Source organism: Octopus sinensis, linkage group LG9, assembly GCF_006345805.1.
Source record: "Octopus sinensis linkage group LG9, ASM634580v1, whole genome shotgun sequence".
Classification (NCBI taxonomy): Eukaryota; Metazoa; Mollusca; class Cephalopoda; order Octopoda; family Octopodidae; genus Octopus; species Octopus sinensis.
This window is the reverse complement of record NC_043005.1, coordinates 23,656,730-23,677,671: the sequence shown is the minus strand read 5'-3', so window position 1 is coordinate 23,677,671 and position 20,942 is coordinate 23,656,730. Positions and strand designations below refer to the sequence as shown.

The following is a 20,942-nucleotide window of genomic DNA, read 5'->3' as shown; positions in this document are numbered from 1 at the left end:
GCTGTATATCATAATGAAAGCATATATACCGTTAAAAGTCTTCTGAATTACCATATTCGTCTCTAGAAGCATTACTTATAGATGTATAGTGTTAAAAAACTCAGAAATACGTCGAGCATACAAAAATCCTACAGCAGTGGCAGTGGCATTGCTTAAATCTGGATTTCAGCTTTTTGTATTTCATCATCAAGTATCTCGTGACGCCGCAAGCTAAGCGAAAATCGGCAGTAAGCTGATTAGTTAAACAGTGATTTAAAGGCCACCGATGCAGCATTTAACCGTCAGGCTAAATAAAAACTCGTTATCTGCAACGGAAGCAGTATTAGTTAAAATTAGCAATCTGCATATCATGCTTAAATCATATATACAATTGAAAGCCTTCTAATCTACGGTATTCTTCTCAAGAAAGTATTTGTTATAGACTTATAGTGTTAAAAAGACAGAAATATATTGTTTGAATTTTCAAAATTTCAGTTTCCTGTATGACAGCTTCACCACGACCACCGATACATCTCAGGGGTAATTATGTAAAGTTGTTTATGTAAGTTGTTGTCCTGGCCATTTTTCCAATGTCTTTCACTAAAGTCTTCAGAATGATGGGAGACATCTTTTCACGAGAAAAAAGAAAAAATTTTGAAAAATGTTTTGTCACTCCCGCCACCCCAATCCGAAGCGATTTTGGCCTCTTTTTTTCACTATGCACTTAAAACCCTTGGGTGAAACATTTTCGGTTTAAAAAGAAATTGTTAATAATTTCAGAGGAAAATGTGGGATTTAAAGGAGATCTGACTGTTGTTTATAGCACATCCCAAAACCTCCCTCCTCTTTTCTTTTTCACTCACACATCTATTGATATTTTTCAATATTTTTCTCCCGATAAACAAATTTTATGGAATGATGATGTTAAAGTAACACACATGTAGTCCCAACGGAGCAAAGCCGTGTTATGTGTGTGTGTGTAAAAGAAAAAAATTCACCTAAAACATCATTAGTGTTCATATTAATCTGTCAAATGCAATGTATATTTGTTCATGTTATTTTGAATTATTCAGGTTCAAGAGGGAGTCCACAATATTTGCTTGTAACTTTGTACATTTTTTACATACAGATTTGAAATTTTGTCAGTAGGTGCTTTATATACCACTGGTTTATAGTTATGTAATTTTAGCTGATCTTGCTGAGTAAATTTGACTTTTATTGGTATGTAAATTTAATTAACAGGTGTAAAAGCAATGACATTATGGATAAACATTAAAATTGAAATTCTTAATGTATCTTACCTGTTTGATTTGTAACTAAAATTATCCCAGATGGCAACCGACAAAAATATTGCCACTTTTCAAGATAAGCTAGATTAGTTTGAATTAATTAAAATACAGGTATGATCGGTGCAAGATTTTATTCTTTCTGTAAATATTTCGGTGTGGAATAATTTTCTTCCACAGTTGTTTTCGGATGCATTCAACGTATCTGACCTCCAAAGCCGCCACAAGCCACTTTTTCCAGAAAAGAAAGGTGGGAGGGGTGGTGGGGACCTCGAAGTTTCCCACCAAAGGAGTTTTATTTCGCGCATCTTTTTTTCTTTTCCAGGTTATTTTGCATCCTTTCAACGAATATGACTTTGAAATCACGCATAAATGGCTCCTTTTTCCAGAAAAGGAAAGATTTGGCTGCTATTTCTAGTATACCATGCTACCATGTAACAGCTATTTGCGTTCACATCGAAATATTTACCAACATTTTTCCTTCCATTTACCTTTTCCATTTTATGTAGGCATCCACTTCTGTTAATTTTGCATTTCTCCCAGTTCTGGACTTTCTGGAAGAAAAGTCAGTTCTGGCTGCTATGGTTGTCGACCTCGTTGCCGCGGTCAAGATTTATTCACACTGTGGCGGTGAAGATTCTCTCTGATTTCTCGCAAACGGAAAGCTGGCATTTGCAATAATTACATTCCAGCTAGAAAGATGGATATACCATTATAAGCATAGCTTATACTAATGTAGGTCACTTGCTGTCCATTTGAACTTTCTGTGACCCAGCGAGGTCATGGATCAATCACTATTCCCTTTTTGACAGGGCAAAGAAATTTCCCGCTGTCTTTGCAAACAACAAGCGCGTGGATTTGGTTTCAAATCCAGGTAGGGCCAAACGAAGTCCTACAAGTTATTTATAAAAATAGGAGGCGTTATATTGGGGTTGAAAGAGTGGCGCGTACAATATTAAATATGCTAAGACAATCTGAAAACAATATAAACTTTTAAGTGTTTGCCGATTTTTATGAATTTTGGGGGTTAACGGACTTGAGTTAAAGAAGCTAAATGTAACGGATGTCCGATAATGATTTTCAAAGTTAACTTTAAAAAATCAAATCATTAACGAAATTGTTAACGGACTTACGCACAGCTCTATTTGTGTGTGTGTGTGTGTGTGTGTGTGTGTGTGTGTGTGTGTGTGTGTTGTGTGTGTGTGTGTGTGTGTGTGTGTGTGTGTGTGTGTGTGTGTGTGTGTGTGTGTATATATTATTCTTTTACTTGTTTTAGTCATTTGATTGCAGCCGTGCTAGACCACCGCTTTTAGTCGAACAAATTGACCCCACAACTCATTCTGGTAGTTATTATATCGGCTTCTTTTGCCGAACCGCTAAGTTACGAGGACGTAACACACCAGCATCGGTTGTCAAGCGATGTTGGGGGGGAGGAAAAACACACATACACAAGCATATACACGCACACACACACACACGCACACACACACACACACACACACACACACACACATATATATATATATATATATATGTATGTATGTATGTATACGACAGGCTTCTTTCAGTTTCCGTCTACCAAATCCACTCACAAGGCTTTGGTCGGCCTGAGGCTATGGCAGAAGACACTTGCCCAAGATGACACGCAGTGGGACTGAACCTTGAACTACTTAACACACAGCCACTCCTGCGCCCATATATGTGTGTGTGTGTGTGTGTCTCGGGAAGGATCTGCTGTATGTAAAAAGCATGTATATATGTGTATATTTATATATGTACATATACTCATATATATGCATTCCTTACCTTTCAAGTGTCTTGGTGTCCAGGAAAATTAGAGCAGGTGCCGTCTTAATATGTGGCGTGCCGCGTGCCTTTCTAAACCTAGCTGAGCACATCTCTCTCCGGGTTCGAACATAACAGACTTCTTCCAGAGAGAGAAAGAGAAAGAGAGGCGCGATATAGCAAGCTATTCTCTCCGCCTCTCTAACAGAATTATTAACTCGAATCTACATATATACATATATACATACATATGTATATGTGTGTGTGTATTTATGCATTCATGCATGTATATATTTTTGTATGTGTGTATATAGATAGAAAGATGCATATATACATACATATATACATATACATTATTTACATTTGACGGGTATTTGTCCTCATCTTGTTTGTTGTTAACACAACGTTTCGGCTGATATGCTCTCCAGCCTTTATCGGGTGTCTTGGGGAAATTTCTTGGGTTCTCATTCCTAATGTATTTTTCGATGTTGTTATTATTATTATTATATTATTATTATTATTATTATTATTATTATTATTATTATTATTATTCAGTAGTTTTATTTTTATAGCGTGTTTTCACTTCACTACCGAGCGCAGCTCTGTGTGCCTTGGGTATGTTTTATTATTATTATTGTTATTATCATTATTATTATTATTATAATTATTATTATTATTATTCAGGCAACTGCTTGGAATCGAACTCGGAATCTTGGGGTTAGTAGCCCACGCTCGAAATATATACGTAGATACATACAAAAATACCCTATTTTTGATGTGAAATTTCAATGAAGGTGCCTTGGATCTAAGAAATCTTGAAATCTTGAAATAAAACTGAACAATGACATACATACATACATACATACATACATACATACATACATACATACATACATACATGTATATAATTCATTTATTTTTTGTTTCAGTCATCTTGACTGCGGCCATCATCATCATTATTATTATTATTATTATTATTATTATTATTATTATTGTTATTATTATTATTATTATTTTATATATGTGTATGTCTACATATGTGTGTCTCCATAGATATGTGTATATGTGTGTGTATTCCTAATAAACTCAAAGGAGTCAAACGGTAGTAGGGAAGAGAAGAACAAAAGTAAAAATGCTTGTACTTACCACTGCTTGCTTTCAGCATACCACAGCATGACGTAAATATCAAAAGATAAGCGAATAATTGCAAATAATCGCGAGCTGCAGCCATGTTAATTCGTGACCTTGCGTACAATAGGTTTTGGCAAACTGTGTGTTTTCGCGGGATTGTCCTTAATTATTCTTTATATTTATTCTCAAACCACTTACCACCACACCTTAGCCTTCGGAAATGTTTACTTAAAGAAAAGTATGTCCGGCAAAATACAAATATTACATATGACGAATATTTTTCTTGTGTCCACAAAGTGAAAATGACAAAACAGGTGTGAACTCACAGCGATCTGATGTTTTGAAAATCTCAGATAAGCTAACCAACAAACAGTAGCAAACAATTATTTGCATACAGGTTATAACCAAAAATATGAAACTACGCTTTCATTTCACTGTTTTGTGTATTAATGGGGTTTATACTTACTTATTTGGACAGACAGACAGACAGACAGACAGACAGATATACAGATAGACAAACAGACAGACAGGCAGGCAGGCAGGCAGACTGACAGTCAGAAAGACAGTAGTGTGCAAATTTTTCCGGACAGGATCAACTTTCGTGACTTTTTCATACGTCGTAATCTGTGACTAAACTATTGAAGTTTTTGTTGATTTTCGTTCAGAATAAGTGTAGTGACGACATGTGGCATCTAATCAGTTGTGGCTTCGCTCTAGCATTTCCTTCAGTACTACACTAGAGCTTGTTCTGTGTTGTTGTTCCTGCGTGCGTTCATTATTAACCTTTAAATTCATGATGGATATCACCCCTAAGAAACGTGCATGTATTGTAGCTACAAGCAAAAATGGCTGATTTTAGTATCAAATTGCTGAAAATATGAATGAGGCAAAGTCAACTGAACAGAGCTGAGATAGTGGTGTACAAGCAACACTGCGCCGAGGAAGGTTTGGAAGACGACGCAAGACAACACCTTACTATGGTAAGGATTTGATCAGCAATAGCGTAAAGGATCCAAGGAAAAACAGTAAAAACTGGCTTCAGAGGGTGTAAATGTTTCATCTTCAACTGTCCGGTGAAAGCTCTTGAAGCTGGCAAACCTGCCAGAAAGCCAGTATGTATCTATTGACTGCTGTTATGAAGAGAAAACGTCTACTCTGGGCACGCGATCATGCTGGATGGAAGGCAGAAGATTGGGGAAAGGTGATATATTCGGCTGAATGGCATTTTGAAGTGCATGGCTACAGGTCAGTGGTAGTGAGACGAAGCAAAGGTGAGCCTCAGAGGCCAGGATACATTCAACACGCTTCAAAACACGTACCTAAGGTATTGTTTTGGGGTCGTTTTACTGCTGAAGGTCTAGGGCGGCTTATTATTGTCGAGGGAATGATGAATAACGATAAATACAAGGCGATCCTACAGGCTCACTTGCCTCCCGCGATGCAAAGGGATTTTCCTAATGGAAACAGTATTTTCCAGTAGGATCCCGTTCTGCGTCATACTTCCAGAAAAATGCGCACACTCTTCAAAGAAAGTGAAATAAGCGTCCTCGATTGGCCTGGAAATTTTGACACCACCCACCCACTAATGAAGACCTATGGGCTATAATCAAATGTAGAATCGAAAAAGACGACTTTTCGACTATGCAGAAGCTAATCAGTGTTGTTATTAAAGCTTGGTACCATGATGAAGAACTGAAAAAATATGGTGGATTCTATGGAGTGGTTTATGGCATCTTCTTCGTTGCCAAACCTTACTTCCACTGAGCCATACTTCTTTCCACGTGTATAGAACGTGGTCGATGTTTTCACATTTTCGAGGCATTCCTCTATTTCTTCTGTTGGGGCTACTTCTATCTTGTTCGAGGACGTAGACAACGTTCTGTATACTACCGTCTTCTTCTCTATGCTTTCTATCAGTTCTTCTGGGGGAGTCAGCTTTAGACTGGTTCCCTCCTTTTTTTTATTTTCTTACTTCCTTTCTCTTCCTTATGTCCATTTCTATTTCCTGCACTTCTAGGGTGTTGGTATTATTCCTTGTGTCGTTGCCGCTGCATAACTTTGTCTATTATCCATCTTTCTTCCCTCCTCCCGTAGACGGGGATTATACAGGTGCAAACGAAACAGTGACTGAAATTCAATAATTTACACAATCCAACGAATCCTGGTTCACCCGCGCGGGGAAACCTACAACAAACATACAATATCAGTGTGTAACAATTTGAACTCACATCGAAGAAATCACAACCAACACCCAGTGGTAATCACCAGCTTTTCTCTTTATTACAGGCACAAGGCCTGATCAACTGACATGCGGGGACATAAAAACGAATGGAAAATGATAATGAAATGAACATAAATATGATGCAAATGAGACGGCCATCTCGCCCCCGCTGCGAGACGAAACGTGAATACCTTTACAATTACACTTTACAATTACACTTTACGATTAAACTAAACAATTAAACTTTAGAAACACACTTTATGATTAACTTTACAATTAACTTTACAAATACACTTTTCAATTAAACTTAAAACCACCTCTAGTTTTGCTATAATGCGAAACCGTGACCTTTCCTTTCGTTTCCCGCCTTTAAAATAAACGTTCATATGTGTCCTTTTTTTTCAACAAAAACATTTTAAATACTTGTTTGTTCATCAATTCATTATTTCTTCTTTTTGTTTTCAATAATTTACAATGTCCATGTGCTTTCGTTCAGTCGTAGTTTTTTTCCACAATTTTATATACTTACCGTTCTTCATCCTATCTCACTATGTCTTACTTCTTGTTTTTGTTTTCCTCCCAGTTTCTTCCTTTTTTCCATTTCCATGCTGTTCCAGTACTTCTCTCCGATGTAGTTCTTTCGCCGGTATGCTTTTGCATACTTGCTTGTCTGTGCATTCATCCGAATGTACTTCCTCATCCTCCTTCTGTGTATCTTTATCATGCGACTCTTGGCACTTTCGTTCAACCTCCTCGTTGCTCTGTAATTCCACCTCTCCTTCTGGTATCTCTGTTGATGGTTCCTCAACATTTTCTGTTCTTTGTTGCATTTCCTCCTCCATTCCTTTACTCCTCTTTACTTCTGTTGTTGTCGGAGACTTCTTTCTTTCTCTTTTCCTGCTTTTTGTCTCTGCCAGTTTTTCTTTATGTGTCATAAAAGCTATATCAGCGTATCTTAATAACTCCTCCATACAATTTTTTATTTCATGTCCTCTCTTGCTGCATTTGTAACATTTGGGTGGTCTTCCTGTCAGTATTATCTCCAACCTCTCTCCCGTTCGCAGCTCTATTGCTTCTGGCACTTTCTCATAATACTCTGGGGTTATAGTTCCGACAATTTCTAAACCAAATCCCCAAAAATTCCAGCATTCGATCTTGCTCACTAACTGAATCTCCAGTTCTGAGTTTTCCTCCTGCAGTCTTTCGCCAAAAATTCCCACTATCACCCACTCAGGCTCAATCATTGGTGGTATCCGCCCAACTCTGATTTTTACTAATCTCTTTCCTGGCGTGCATAGCATTAATTTGTTTGCTCCATTTACGCTGTGTGTGGTGGTCCCTCTCTGGATATCGACAGGCTGGAACCGGACCAGAATCTCTGAGCCTACCGGGTGTACCACTGTCACCATCATTGGCTCCAGTTTCGTTCCCACCGTTATTCACAATATTTTGTTTTTTCATTGTCCTCATATGAGGTAGCGATTATCAGGTTGCGCAATTACCAGTGTTTTTATTGTGGCACCATCACTAGATGTATCATTATTAGCCCATAAGTAGACTCCACCCGTTTCCTTTCATTATTATTATTATTATTATCACTGATATCACTGGTGTTATTGTTTTTATGGGTAGTAGTAGCAGTGGTTGCAGCAACAGCAACTGCAACAGTAGCAGGGATGGGGTAGTGTTAAGGGTGGTAGTTGGGCCTCAGATTCCCTTGTTATCATAATAGTAGTAGTTGTAGTATTAGTGTAGTAGAAGGCGCATGGCTCAGTGGTTAGAGCGTCGAGCTTACGATCGTGAGGTTGTGAGCTCGAATCCCGGACCGGGCTGCGTGCTTGTGTTTTTGAGCAAGACACTTTATTTCACGTTGCTCCAGTTCACTCAGCTGTAGAAATGAGTTGCGACGTCACAGGTGCCAAGCTGTATCGGCCTTTGTCTTTCCCTTGGATAACACTGGTGGCGTGGAGAGGGGAGGCCGGTGTGCATGGGCGACTACTGGTCTTCCATAAAAAAAACCTTGCCCAGACTTGTGCCTCAGAGGGTAACTCTCTAGGTGCAAACCCATGGTCAGTCATGACCGAAAGGGGTCTTTACCCTAGTAGTATTTAGTATCAGCAGCTGCAGCATATTATCACTATTTTTTTTTTCATTATCACCATCACCACCACTACCATTGTAGTTGGGCATCAGATTGGTGAATAGATCATATTCTACAGGTCTATAAATAGATTCGCCAGCTGGTGGAGAGGTCAGCCATACAGACAAAAGGGTCTTCGCACCCCTTCGGTTCAGCAGAGGTCAAATGTGTTTACTACTACCAGTGGCCGCTGACAGCGCTTCTTTGAATAAAAAAGAAGCAATTCAATCTGTTCTAGTCCATTGTTCTTTGGCTGGTTTTGCAATGGTTTCGTTTTTACAGTATTTACTTTTTGACAGAACAACGTTCATTGACATATTGACATGTGTTGACGTTTCTTTCGTATTCAGAATTATTATTGATGTGTATTAAATCCAATATTTTACTCAAATTTGCAGTTTTCGTATAGAAATATTGCAATCTATGTGTTTACATTTTCACGCACGTGTTGTTGTGGTGGTGTATCTGAGGGAAGTTATTATATTATCATTATTAATATTATTATTATTATTATTATTATTATTATTATTATTATTATTATTATTATTATTATTGAGTGAAAGAGCAGTGCATGCCATCAAAGTGTTGAACGAAACACCCATCTTTCCAGAGGTGAATTATTCAAACCCCAAAGAATCCCTCTCAACACATGGCTATGATGCTCTCCCACAACTTCTGCTCATGATCAGAGATGCACATATCGTCAGCCACTAAGGGACATGCTCAACTGGTTATGGTCAAGCAACTGACAAGAAAATCTGTGGTATTGAGCAGAATATTTGTTGTAGCCCATCCTTTATACCAAGGCTTTTTATCATTATTATTATTATTATTATTATTATTATTATTGAGTGAAAGAGCAGTGCATGACATTAAAGTGACACTGGGGTAAAATATACAAAGCCCAGTATACCCATCATGACTACTCGTCTGATAAGGGTACACTAGGCACATGTATCACAACCATATGTGCGCGACATGGTGATCTCATATCAAGATTAACAGCGCATGACCTTGCAGGTGGGGCCAAGTTAGAATTTTCTTCTGGTTGAGTAGTCCATCCCGCTCCAAAAGTCCCTGAATAAGGGTTGTTTAAGGACAAAACACCCATGTTTCCAGAGGTGAATTATTCAAACCCCAAAGAATCTCTCTCAACACATGGCTATGGTGCTCCCACACTACTTCTGCTCGTGGTCAGAGATGCACATATCGTCAGCCACAAAGAAACATACTCAACTGGTTATGGTCAAACAACTGACAAGCAAATCTGTGGTATTGAGCAGAATATTTGCTGTAGCCCATCTTTTATACCAAAACAAAACAATGTACATGATAACACTTCCAATCAGTTAAGATCAGAAGCCACGAGAGCCACTTCCTGGTACTGCATCAGGGTATTTATTATTATTATTATTATTATTATTATTATTATTATTATTATTATTATTATTATTATTATTATTATTATTATTATTATTATTATTATTATCATTACGGCGGCGAGCTGGTAGAATCGTTAGCACGCCGGGCGAAATGCTTAGAGGTATTTCGTCTGCCGTTACGTTCTGAGTTCAAATTCCGCCGAGGTCGACTTTGCTATTTCATTTTTTCGGGATCGATTAAATAAGAACCAGTTACGCACTGGGGTCGATATAATCGACGTAATCCGTTTGTCTATTCTTGTTTGTCCTCTCTGTGTTTAGCCCCTTGTGAGTAGTAAAGAAATAGGCATTTTGCTCGTCGCTGCGTTCCTGCATTCAAATTCCGCCATAGTCGATTTTGCCTTTCAATCTTTTGGTTGAAAGTACCAGTGAAACACTGGGATCGATGTAATCGACACATCCCCTCCCTTAAAAAATGGCTGCCATTGTGGCAAAATTTGAAATTATTATTATTATTATTATTATTATTATTATTATTATTATTATTATTATTATTATTATTATTATTATTAATATTTTTATTATTATTATTATTATTATTATTATTATTATTATTATTATTATTGAAAAAGGCGGTGAGCTGGCAGAATCGTTGGCACGCTGGAGGAAATATTTAGCGGTATTTCAACCATCGCTACGTTGTGAGTTCAAATTCTGCCGAGGTCGATTTTGCCTTTCATCCTTTGGGGGGTCGATAAAATAAGTACCAATGAAACGCTGGGGTCGATGTAATCGACTTGTCCCCTCCCACCAAATTTCAGGCCTTGTACCTTTAGTAGAAAGGATTATTATTATTATTATTATTATCATCATCATCATCATCATCATCATTATTATTATTGTTATTATTGAAGACGTCGCACAATATCCAATATCATGATGTTGTTGATTGAAAATATTGTGTCTATCGAGAGTTTGTACTTCCTGTACTTTCTGTCAAGTCTCAAGGACCACAGACAGACAGAAATTTAACGCAGTATGCGAGCAGTTCCACGTAAAGGCGATTTTGCAATACATGTTAGCACTATGTGATATTTAAAACACCATCAGAAAAATACTACATTGCTCTCGGAGCACATCTGGAAAATGAAGTTAAACGAAAGTTTATCGACATCACTCATTCTATTTTGAACAGCAAAATTATTCCATTCAGTAACAGTTCAAAATGATGCAATTTAAAATCAACATAAAAATATTATGCAACAAACTGCTCAACACAGACAATGAATAGAAAACTCTTGCTATTTTCTAAGCAACTGTTATGTTGCGCACTGTTGCTTTAGAAACGCAAAAATGTCTTATGGAAAAGCATACTTAAGTCATGTGCTTTCTTTGAAAAGACATCACATGACTTAACTTGAACAGAGTTACCCCATTCACAAACAGTTCAAAATCCTGTAATTTATTTCTTTATTGAAAAATATCATACAATGATTTATTGAATTCAGCTTCCAGCGCGCAATCATCTTCTCTTTTACTTTTGCAACTGCTTCGAAAGTTTGCTGAAAACCGCTGTCCAAATTCATTGATACCAGTAAGCAATCATGGTACATCGGCAATATTTATCACACACACGCATGCACACGCGCACACACACACACATACACACACACACACACACACACACACACAAACAAACAAACAAACAAACGAATGTATATAAACACACACACATGTATACGTGCATACATATGTACATAATGTACATATATATATATTTAAATATATATTTCAAAATGTAAGCACATGTGAATTGTTGGCCATTGTTTTCCTCCGTTTTCTTTTTCTATTGGACTTGCTTCTGTTTCTGAAGAAGAGCTTTGCTCGAAACATAAGACCGCCTTTCTTTCCTTCCCTCAGCGTCCGCTAATACTTTACACATCCTTGCGTTGTTGTTTTTTTGTGTTTGTTCTTTATTTTTTTTATTTACTATATATATATATATATAGAGAGAGAGAGAGAGAGAGACAGACAGACAGACAGACAGACAGACAGACAGACAGACAGACAGAAAGAGACAGACAGATAAATAAACAAAGACACAAAGGGATACATTATATCATTTTTACAAGAGGTGTCATGACAGTGACATCGAAGAATCGGCTTGATGGCCTTCATCGGACTTCAGTCGGTTTCTATTATAACTCGACATGAAAATAAACATTAAAGATATATAGATAGATAGATAGATAGATAGATAGATAGATAGATAGATAGATAGATAGATAGATAGATAGATAGATAGATAGATAGATAGATAGACAGATTTTGTCTTTTGACTATGACCGAGCTGGGATACATCTACAAGGGTGTTTTAATTGATTATATCAAAACCAAAACATATTTTTGTCTGCAACTTATTTATCGATCTGATATACATGTTATCGAATTGTTATCTTAGGTATTTGAGAAAAGAAAGAAACAATTAAGCAAACCGGTTTTTATCAGAAAACATAATCGTTATATGCTACAAATATTGTAATATATAGAGGTTTAATATATATGGATGTACGTTATACAATAGTTAAACATTACGTGATACAGAACACAACAGTTAAAGGGCTAATAAGTATATTCTTTATTTTCAAAGGTGGCAGTTACATGTTACTTGTAATTTTTCCATTTAATGGCTCTCGGACTTACGTGGAATAAATATATAGTACTTGTATAATTTCTTTAATAACGATTGATTTATGTAAGATCGATGGCTGGCAGAATTGTTAGCACGCCAGACAAAATGGTTAGCGGTACTTCTATTGGTTTTATGTTCTGAGTTCAAATTTCACCAAGGCGAGCTTTTTTTTTTATCCTTTTAGGGTCGATTAAATAAGTACCAATTGGATCTCGACGTAATCAACTAACCCTTTCCCCAAAAATTTCTGACCTTGTGCCTATAGTAGAAAATAATACACTTCTATATTTAAGAGATGAGGAATTATGTACATTCTTTACATTATTTACAATTGACGGATATTTGTCCTCATCTCGTTTGTTGTTAACACAACGTTTCAGCTTATATACCCTCCAGCCTTCATCAGGAGTCTTGGTGAAATTTCGAACCTGGGTTCTCATTCCTAAGGTATTTTTCGATGTTATTATTATTATTATTATTATTATTATTATTATTATTATTATTCAGGTCATTGCCTGGAATCGAACTCGCAATCTTGGGATTAGTAGCCCGCGCTCTTAACCACTACGCCATATACTCACGGGCATATGGCATAATGGTAAAGAGCGCAGGCTACTAACCCAAAGATTCCGGGTTCGATTCTAGGCAATAATAATCATAATAATGATAGTAATAATAATAATAACAACATCGAAAAATACCTTAGGAATGAGAACCCAGGTTCGAAATTTCACCAAGACACCTGATGAAGGCTGGAGGGTATATCAGCCGAAACGTTGTCTTAACAACAAACAAGATGAGGACAAATACCCGTCAAATGTAAAAAATGTATATGTATATATGCATCTTTCTATCTATAAACACACATACAGAAATATATATCAGCCGAAACGTTGTCTTAGCCAAAAAAAAAAATGAGGACAAATATCCGTCAAATGTAAATAATATAAATGATGTAGAAAATAGTGTTTAACACTTAGTTTAAGTGTTAAGCTGTTTTCATATAAAGCTGGAAGCAAAAGGGTAAGAAAATAAGATAAAGGTTTCAATGCCAGAAAATGGGGTTATCGTCTTCGTTTACACAGTATGTGAAGCTGAACGTTTAGTACTAGAAAAGGAGAGAAATTTTACATGCGTGTATGATCGTATTTACATCGAAATGAATATCTTTTTCCAAATATGTAGGTGTGACTGTGCGAGTTTGTCTGTGTGTCTGAATGTAAATTGATGTTAATAGCTGAAGGGAATTGTTGTTTATGAAAATTTAAAATTGTATAGGCAAGTGTATGAATGTGAATATTTAAAATAGGTGCGGTGCGAGAAGTGCGTGACACGGAAGTTTGTACAAGAAATGAAGAAAGAAAAAAACAAAAACAATGGGAGAAGAAAACAATGAAAAGAACGAAGGAAAGACATGAAAGGAGACATATAGTTGAATGTAAAGTTTAGATGTAAAGAGGGGAGGAGAGAAAGAAAGAGATTGATAGATATTTATATGTATGTACCCACATATACACACATATGTACATTATATTTCTTTTATTCACTTTTGTGCTTCAGCCATGCGGCTCCAGTTATGCTGGACCACATATATATATATATTATATATATATATATATATATATATATATATATATATATATATATATCACTGTATGAAAAAATTTATAACATTCTTCGGACATAATGACTCAAATATATATTTTTTAACCTTTTAAAACAAGCCTTTTACTTTTTACTATTTTATATATATATATATATATATATATGAACTGTTAATTCCTACACATTTTTGTCTCCGTTTATTTTTCATCCTCTTTCCTTTTTTTTTTCTCTTAATCCTTTCCATCGAAGAGCGTATGCTCGAAACGTCAAAGACTTTTCCATTCTTGCCGAGCGTTAAACTAATACACCTGCTTTGTTGTTCCTACACCCGTCTTTGTCTTTTGTTTTCTGTAAACTTGAGCTATTATATATATATATATATATATATATATATATATATATTATATATATATATATATATTATATATATATATATATATATGAATTCGATTCAGAATATAGGGATTTAACTAATCCGGTAGTACTCATATAAAACTCCTTTAATGGACCAGGCTATAACCCATATAGTAAACCAAAATAAAACAAAGGGATGTAATGTATAATCTGATGCAGTTGAACCCCAGTAAATCCAATTAGTGATGATTATTTCATTAGTAGTGTATAAAATATAGAAGAGGTATGAGATGGAAAAAATTATTTCACCAATTGGCACCCATACAACTACAATTGTTTCACAGCTTTCGTCATATAAAAACAATTTATTTTAGAGAATAATAGATAAGTTAGCTTACATGCCTCTATTAATGTATATAATATAAATGATATAATTCAGTTGTATAATTCATAAATTAATACAGGTATAACGACTTGCTCATCAGGTTAATGAATATACTGACTGGGCTCTATCATGAATCCTAAAACACATTAGGCTGGAGTCTAAACCCATTTCCATAGCCGTTCAATAAACGAATACAGTAATCCCTCGACTATCGCGGGTGTTACGTTCCAAAACACACCGCGAATTTGATAGACAGAAACTGCGTGGAAGCTCGTCGTGAGTGTGTGTGTGTACATACACAAACACACACCAATACGTATATATAAATACTCAATGTATGTACACAGTCGATAGGCTAGTTATTGGCAAATGTCTTCTATTATAGCCTCGGGTCGATCAATGCCTTGTGAGTGGATTTGGTAGAAGGAAACTGAAAGAAGCCCGTCGTATATGTATATGTGTGTGTGTGTATGTGCGTGTGTACGTATGTTTATCGCTTGAAAACCGATGTTGGTGAATTTATGTCCCCGCAACATAACAGTTCGACAAAAGTGACCCACAGAATAAGTACTAGGCTTACAAAGAATAAGTCCTGGGGGCCGATTAATTCGACTAAAGGCAGTGCTCCAGCATTGCCGCAGTCAAATGACTGAAACAACTAAAAGAATATCCACAGTATACAGGCTTTCATCGATTAATCTTCTCCATGCTCACGAGAGTAAGCGCGTAGAGAGAGAATCTCTCATTCTTTCCTACTCTAGGCACAAGACCCGAAATTTTGGAGGGGGGGGAGCCAGTCGATTAGATCGACCTCAGTAGGCAACCGGTACTTAATTTATCGATCCCGAAAGGATGAAAGTCAAAATCGACCACGGCAGAGTTTGAACTCAGAACATAAAGACAGACGAAATCCCGCTAAGCATTTCGCCCGGACTGCTAACACTTCTGCCAACTCGCCGCCTTAGAGAGTCTCTCATTCAAACGCACCCAGCAAGTTATAGCCATAACTGTACGAAGTAAAGATTGTATTTTAAATATTCATCATACTCAAGACGTTGTGAAAGATATTCAGAATCTGAATGATTGTGTTTACTTCATTTGATATATTCAATTGATTTTTAATTAATGATGCATTTTTAATTAATAATTAATTAGAATTTTCCTGGAAATTCTCCTATATAATGAGAAATAAAGTTATTACAGAAGTCTTTCTTGCTTTCTTGTTTTATTATTTTTTTTCTCTACGCCTAGCTTTGGTTCATTCACTTTTCATTTACGTGGGTGTGTATGTGAGTGTGTGTGTGGGTGTGTGTGTGAGTGTGTGTGTGTGTGTGTGTTGTGATTGTTGATGTCATTATTGTTATTGTTATTGTTGTCGCTGCTGTTGCTGCTGCAGCTGATGACAAAAATGATGATGATGATGAGGAGGAGGAGGAGGAGGAGGAGAGTATTGTCCTTGTTATTGCTGCTGCTGCTACTACTGTTACTACTGCTGTTAAACGTGGGCGCACGAGTTCATAGCACTGTGATTTCTGCCAGTATTACGTCAAGAAAAATGTAAGGATTTTTTTTTTATCGTTTTACCAGCAAAAATATTTATGATATTTGGAAGTCTGTCGACAAATTAGAAGTTGATGTTGTTGTTATTGTTGTTCATCGCTGAGCGTGTTTTGGGTGTTCCGTGAGTTCGTGTCTTTGTGTTTTTCTTTAATTTCCGTAGGGCTGCTGTTGATTTTATTGTTTTGTCTTGTTATTAAGTTGACCAGAAGTTTACGGAACTGGCCAACGTTTCATTTTTACTTGCTCTCCGGAACAAAATTTTAGAAATAAAGTTTTTCCGAAGCAAAGCAAAAATGTTCAAAATGTCTTCGATCTTGTCTGCTGGTCAGTAAAAAAGAAGTGATTTTGAAAGTGTAACTTGCTGCTGGCAGTCAACCCTCCTACTGTACAAACACTACAAACGTAGTAGTAACTAACAATTGTAGCAACAACATTAGTAGTAACAACAATACCTGTACTAGAGTCAATGGCATCAACCTACCTCCTCCCTTCAAAAGTGCATTCCTTGTGCCTAAATCAAAAGCCATTGTTGTTATTATTTTATCTGTCTTTGTGTCTACATAAGAAAACATATTTTTGTGTATGCGGATGACTCTTATCACAACGCAGATAGAACGAAATTATTATCAAGTTCTTTTGCTTTTTGTTTGCTTTTTGTGTGGATAGAATTTATTTTGGATCTTTTCGGTTTGAACGGCAGTTTTTTCTAGCGGTGTCATAGGAAATTGTCACCCATAATTATGACTCTAGTATCGATCTATTGCATTTCAATCTGTTTTAGGGTTAGGGTTAGTTAGGGTTAGGGTTAGGGGTGGGGGGAAGGGTATCTTTTTTTCTTCACAAATGTAAATAAACCCAATCTGTTTCTTAAACGAGGGACATATTCGTACGGCACAGAATGTTTTCACCTCAAATACACGTCATTGATTGGTTGAAATTGCCGAAATGTAAGAAATTAAAGACCAAATATCTTACAAACTATAGAATTTTCTCAATAAAGCCAAAAGAAAAAGATGTTTTACAAACACATTCTACCAGTATACGAAGTTTTAAATTTTTTAGTTACCTAGAAATTATGTTAAAAACTGCCGTTCAAACCGAAAAGAACCTTTACTTTTTCCTTCTAGAATATTCTACGAGGGAAAGAGCTTTTGTACGTCAAGACGTCTAGTCCATATATTGAGAAAGTTTATTTTACAGACATTTTGCTTTAAATTTTTTTATTTACAATATTCAACATGTATTCCTCAACGAGAGGAACGATGAAAGATGTTAACAAGAAACAGAATAATTATCGCCCGTTCAAAACAAACTGTAGGAACAATCTTTGAAAACGAATTATAAAAATGATTAATAAAATTGCAACAAAAAATATTGCAAATGAATTGAACACTTACTCTCAGACATCATTGACAATTAATATTTAATATCTCAAAATGCAAATTTATGCAATGTAATTAAAGCAGTAACAACGCGCACGCACGCACACACACTGCTGTCAATCAGGAAAAATGTTTAAAAAATAGTTTTCATTTTGTTTATGCTGCCAGTTGTGGTTTGTGGAAAACTTGCTCGGCGAAAGCAAAACAACAGATACAAATATAGCTGAGCTAGAAATGCACACGTGGAGGTACTAGTTTTGCGCAAATTGCTGCAAACACCCAATTTCCAAGCATGGAAAGGTAACCGTCCCAGATTCAGGTGTGAAAATATATCTGGAAAGAATTCGTCTCTTTGTATGAAAAAATTTATTCGGGAGCAGGCAAAAGGAAAGCTGACCTAATTTTGTCTGACAAAATGGATGGGGTTTTTTTCTCTGTGCCACGCAAACCCAGTTAAGGGAGGCTTTGAGAAATGTCTAAGCAAGCATTTCTGTACATAACAAATAGCAAAGCCTACAATAGTGTCTGTCCGCGGGACACGGAGACATATATATATACATATATATATATATATATATATATATATAATATATATATATATATATATATATATATATATATATATATATATTTATAAAATTTTTGAATAAATGAAAGAATGGAGTTGAACGACAAATTAACAAATTTCCTTTATTTTCGACATATGTTTCGAAGGCTGCATATTCCTAATTGTGAAGGAATAAGGAGTACATTATGCCGCTTTCTCATCAGAAATAATGTACTCATTATTCCTTATGCCAAGCGGCATAATGTACTCCTTATTCCTTCACAATTAGGAATATGCAGCCTTCGAAACATATGTCGAAAATAAAGGAAATTTGTTAATTTGTCGTTCAACTCCATTCTTTCATTTATTCAAAAATTTTATAAAAACACACACAAATTTCCACATGAAAACACGTAGTCTCTGCCCTAGGCACGTAACTTCAACCGTGTTATTTCTGATGTGAATTTGCTACCCAGGTATCGGTTAAACGAATTATCCTTAAAAAGAAATTTCATTTTTCTACTTCCATTAATATATACCTTTCTCATTTTCCCTAATTGTCTCTGAAAATAGAATATCCAATACTCGGGTATATCTCTGAAACAACTGTAAGACTCTGAATTTTTCAAATAATAATAATGTATATGACTTGAGATGTTTGCCTTGCCTTAACAATTACATATATATATATATATATATATGTGTGTATATATATATATATTATATATATATATATATAATATATATATATATATATATATACATATATATATATATATATATATGTAATTGTTAAGGCAAGGCAAACATCTCAAGTCATATACATTATTATTATTTGAAAAATTCAGAGTCTTACAGTTGTTTCAGAGATATACCCGAGTATTGGATATTCTATTTTCAGAGACAATTAGGGAAAATGAGAAAGGTATATATTAATGGAATGACAACGTTCCATTAATATATACGAGGAAAGGAGTAACGGAATAAGGAGATTAAGAGAGAGAAGAAAAAAGAGGCATAAACGTTCACAGTTCAACTTTCCGATGTTGTATAAACACACACACACACACACACACACACACATATGTATTTATATAGTTGAAATTTATAAGAAAACAAAAGACAAAAACACATGTATGAACAACAAGCAAATGTATTAGTTTGACGCTCGGGAAAAATGAAAAAGTATTTTATGCTTCAAGCCTACGCTCTTCAGCAGAATATATATATATAAAAGGTAAGATAAGAAAATAGAGAGATAATTAATAATTTATTATTTATTTAAAAAATTTACAATAATCCCTTACAGCTGTTTCAATTCAAGAACTTCAGAAATTTGATTAAAGAAATTTAAAATTATCTGGAAGTCGAATTTCGTCAGAGGTAGTTTAAGATATACAAAATAGGTGTTCAATTCCTGCATGTTCAGTAAACGGCTGCAGACCGCTAACTGATAAAATTTATACGTAAAGAACAGAATAAAACATGTTTCATATAGTTACCTTGCAGTTGAGTATTAACTGTAATGTTCAACAATTGTATAGGTAACTAACCAGTACATTCATAGGATTTTGCTATCCCTCAATGAGGTTTGTAACCTTTATTTGTATATATATATATATATAATATATATATATATATATATATATATATATATATATATATATATATAATACTCAATATCGAATAATCAAACATTAAACATGACAATAACAAAACAAAAAGAGGACGTGCACGTGGAATGTATTAGTTCGTCGCTCTGTAAACGTGCAAAAGACGAGAGGGTTTTTGATGTTTCGAACATAGTTCTTTATCAGAAATGAAAACGGAAAAGTTCAGAGAAAGAAAAATACCACCAAAAGCAAGTGTGTGGTTAAATGGCTGGGTCATTACGCATTTTTTTCCTTTATTGGACAAAATTTGGCTTACAACTGTTTCCGGTAATCGTTATAGGTTCGTTACTGACAGGTTTATTCAAATGATCCATTGATCAGTTGAGAAAAATTGAACGACCTAAAAGATTAATGCTACTTTTGTCTGAGCCATTTCTGGATGTAACAAAGCAGAACACTGAAGGAATGATACTGGCTAGGGGAAGTGAGGGAGAAGAGAGATAAAGAAGAGGAAGCCAAGTGGTGTTTTGGAAGAAAAGGACTAAGATGAAGAGAAGGAATATTACCTATGCAGTTAATATCCTAATTTTTGTTATTATTATTAGTGAGTGAGAGAGCAGTGCATTCTATCAAAGTGACACTGACGTACAAATATATGAAGCCCAATATACCCATCATGACTACCCGTCTTATAAGGATACACCAGGCACATGAATCACAACCATGTGTGTGCCACATAGTGATTTCATATCAAGGTAAATAGTGCATGACCTTCCAGGTGGGGCCCAGTTAGAATTTCTTCAGGTCGAATAGCTCATCCCGCTCAAAAGATCCCTGAATAAGGGTTGTTTAAAGATGATAAACAAAACACCCATGTTTC

The 20,942-nt window shown here is 35.5% G+C and overlaps 1 protein-coding gene across 1 annotated transcript in view; it reads right to left on the bottom strand.

Annotated features, from left to right (window-relative positions):
• The window catches only part of LOC115215631 (neurotrypsin), a 46,512-nt gene extending 42,157 nt beyond the window's left edge, over positions 1 to 4,355 (bottom strand). The window contains exon 1 of the mRNA XM_029784882.2: positions 4,197 to 4,355. Coding sequence (XP_029640742.1) covers positions 4,197 to 4,281 — 85 coding nt within the window. The 5' untranslated portion in view covers positions 4,282 to 4,355. The remainder of the gene's footprint in view (positions 1 to 4,196) is intronic.
• Positions 4,356 to 20,942: the final 16,587 nt, after the last annotated feature.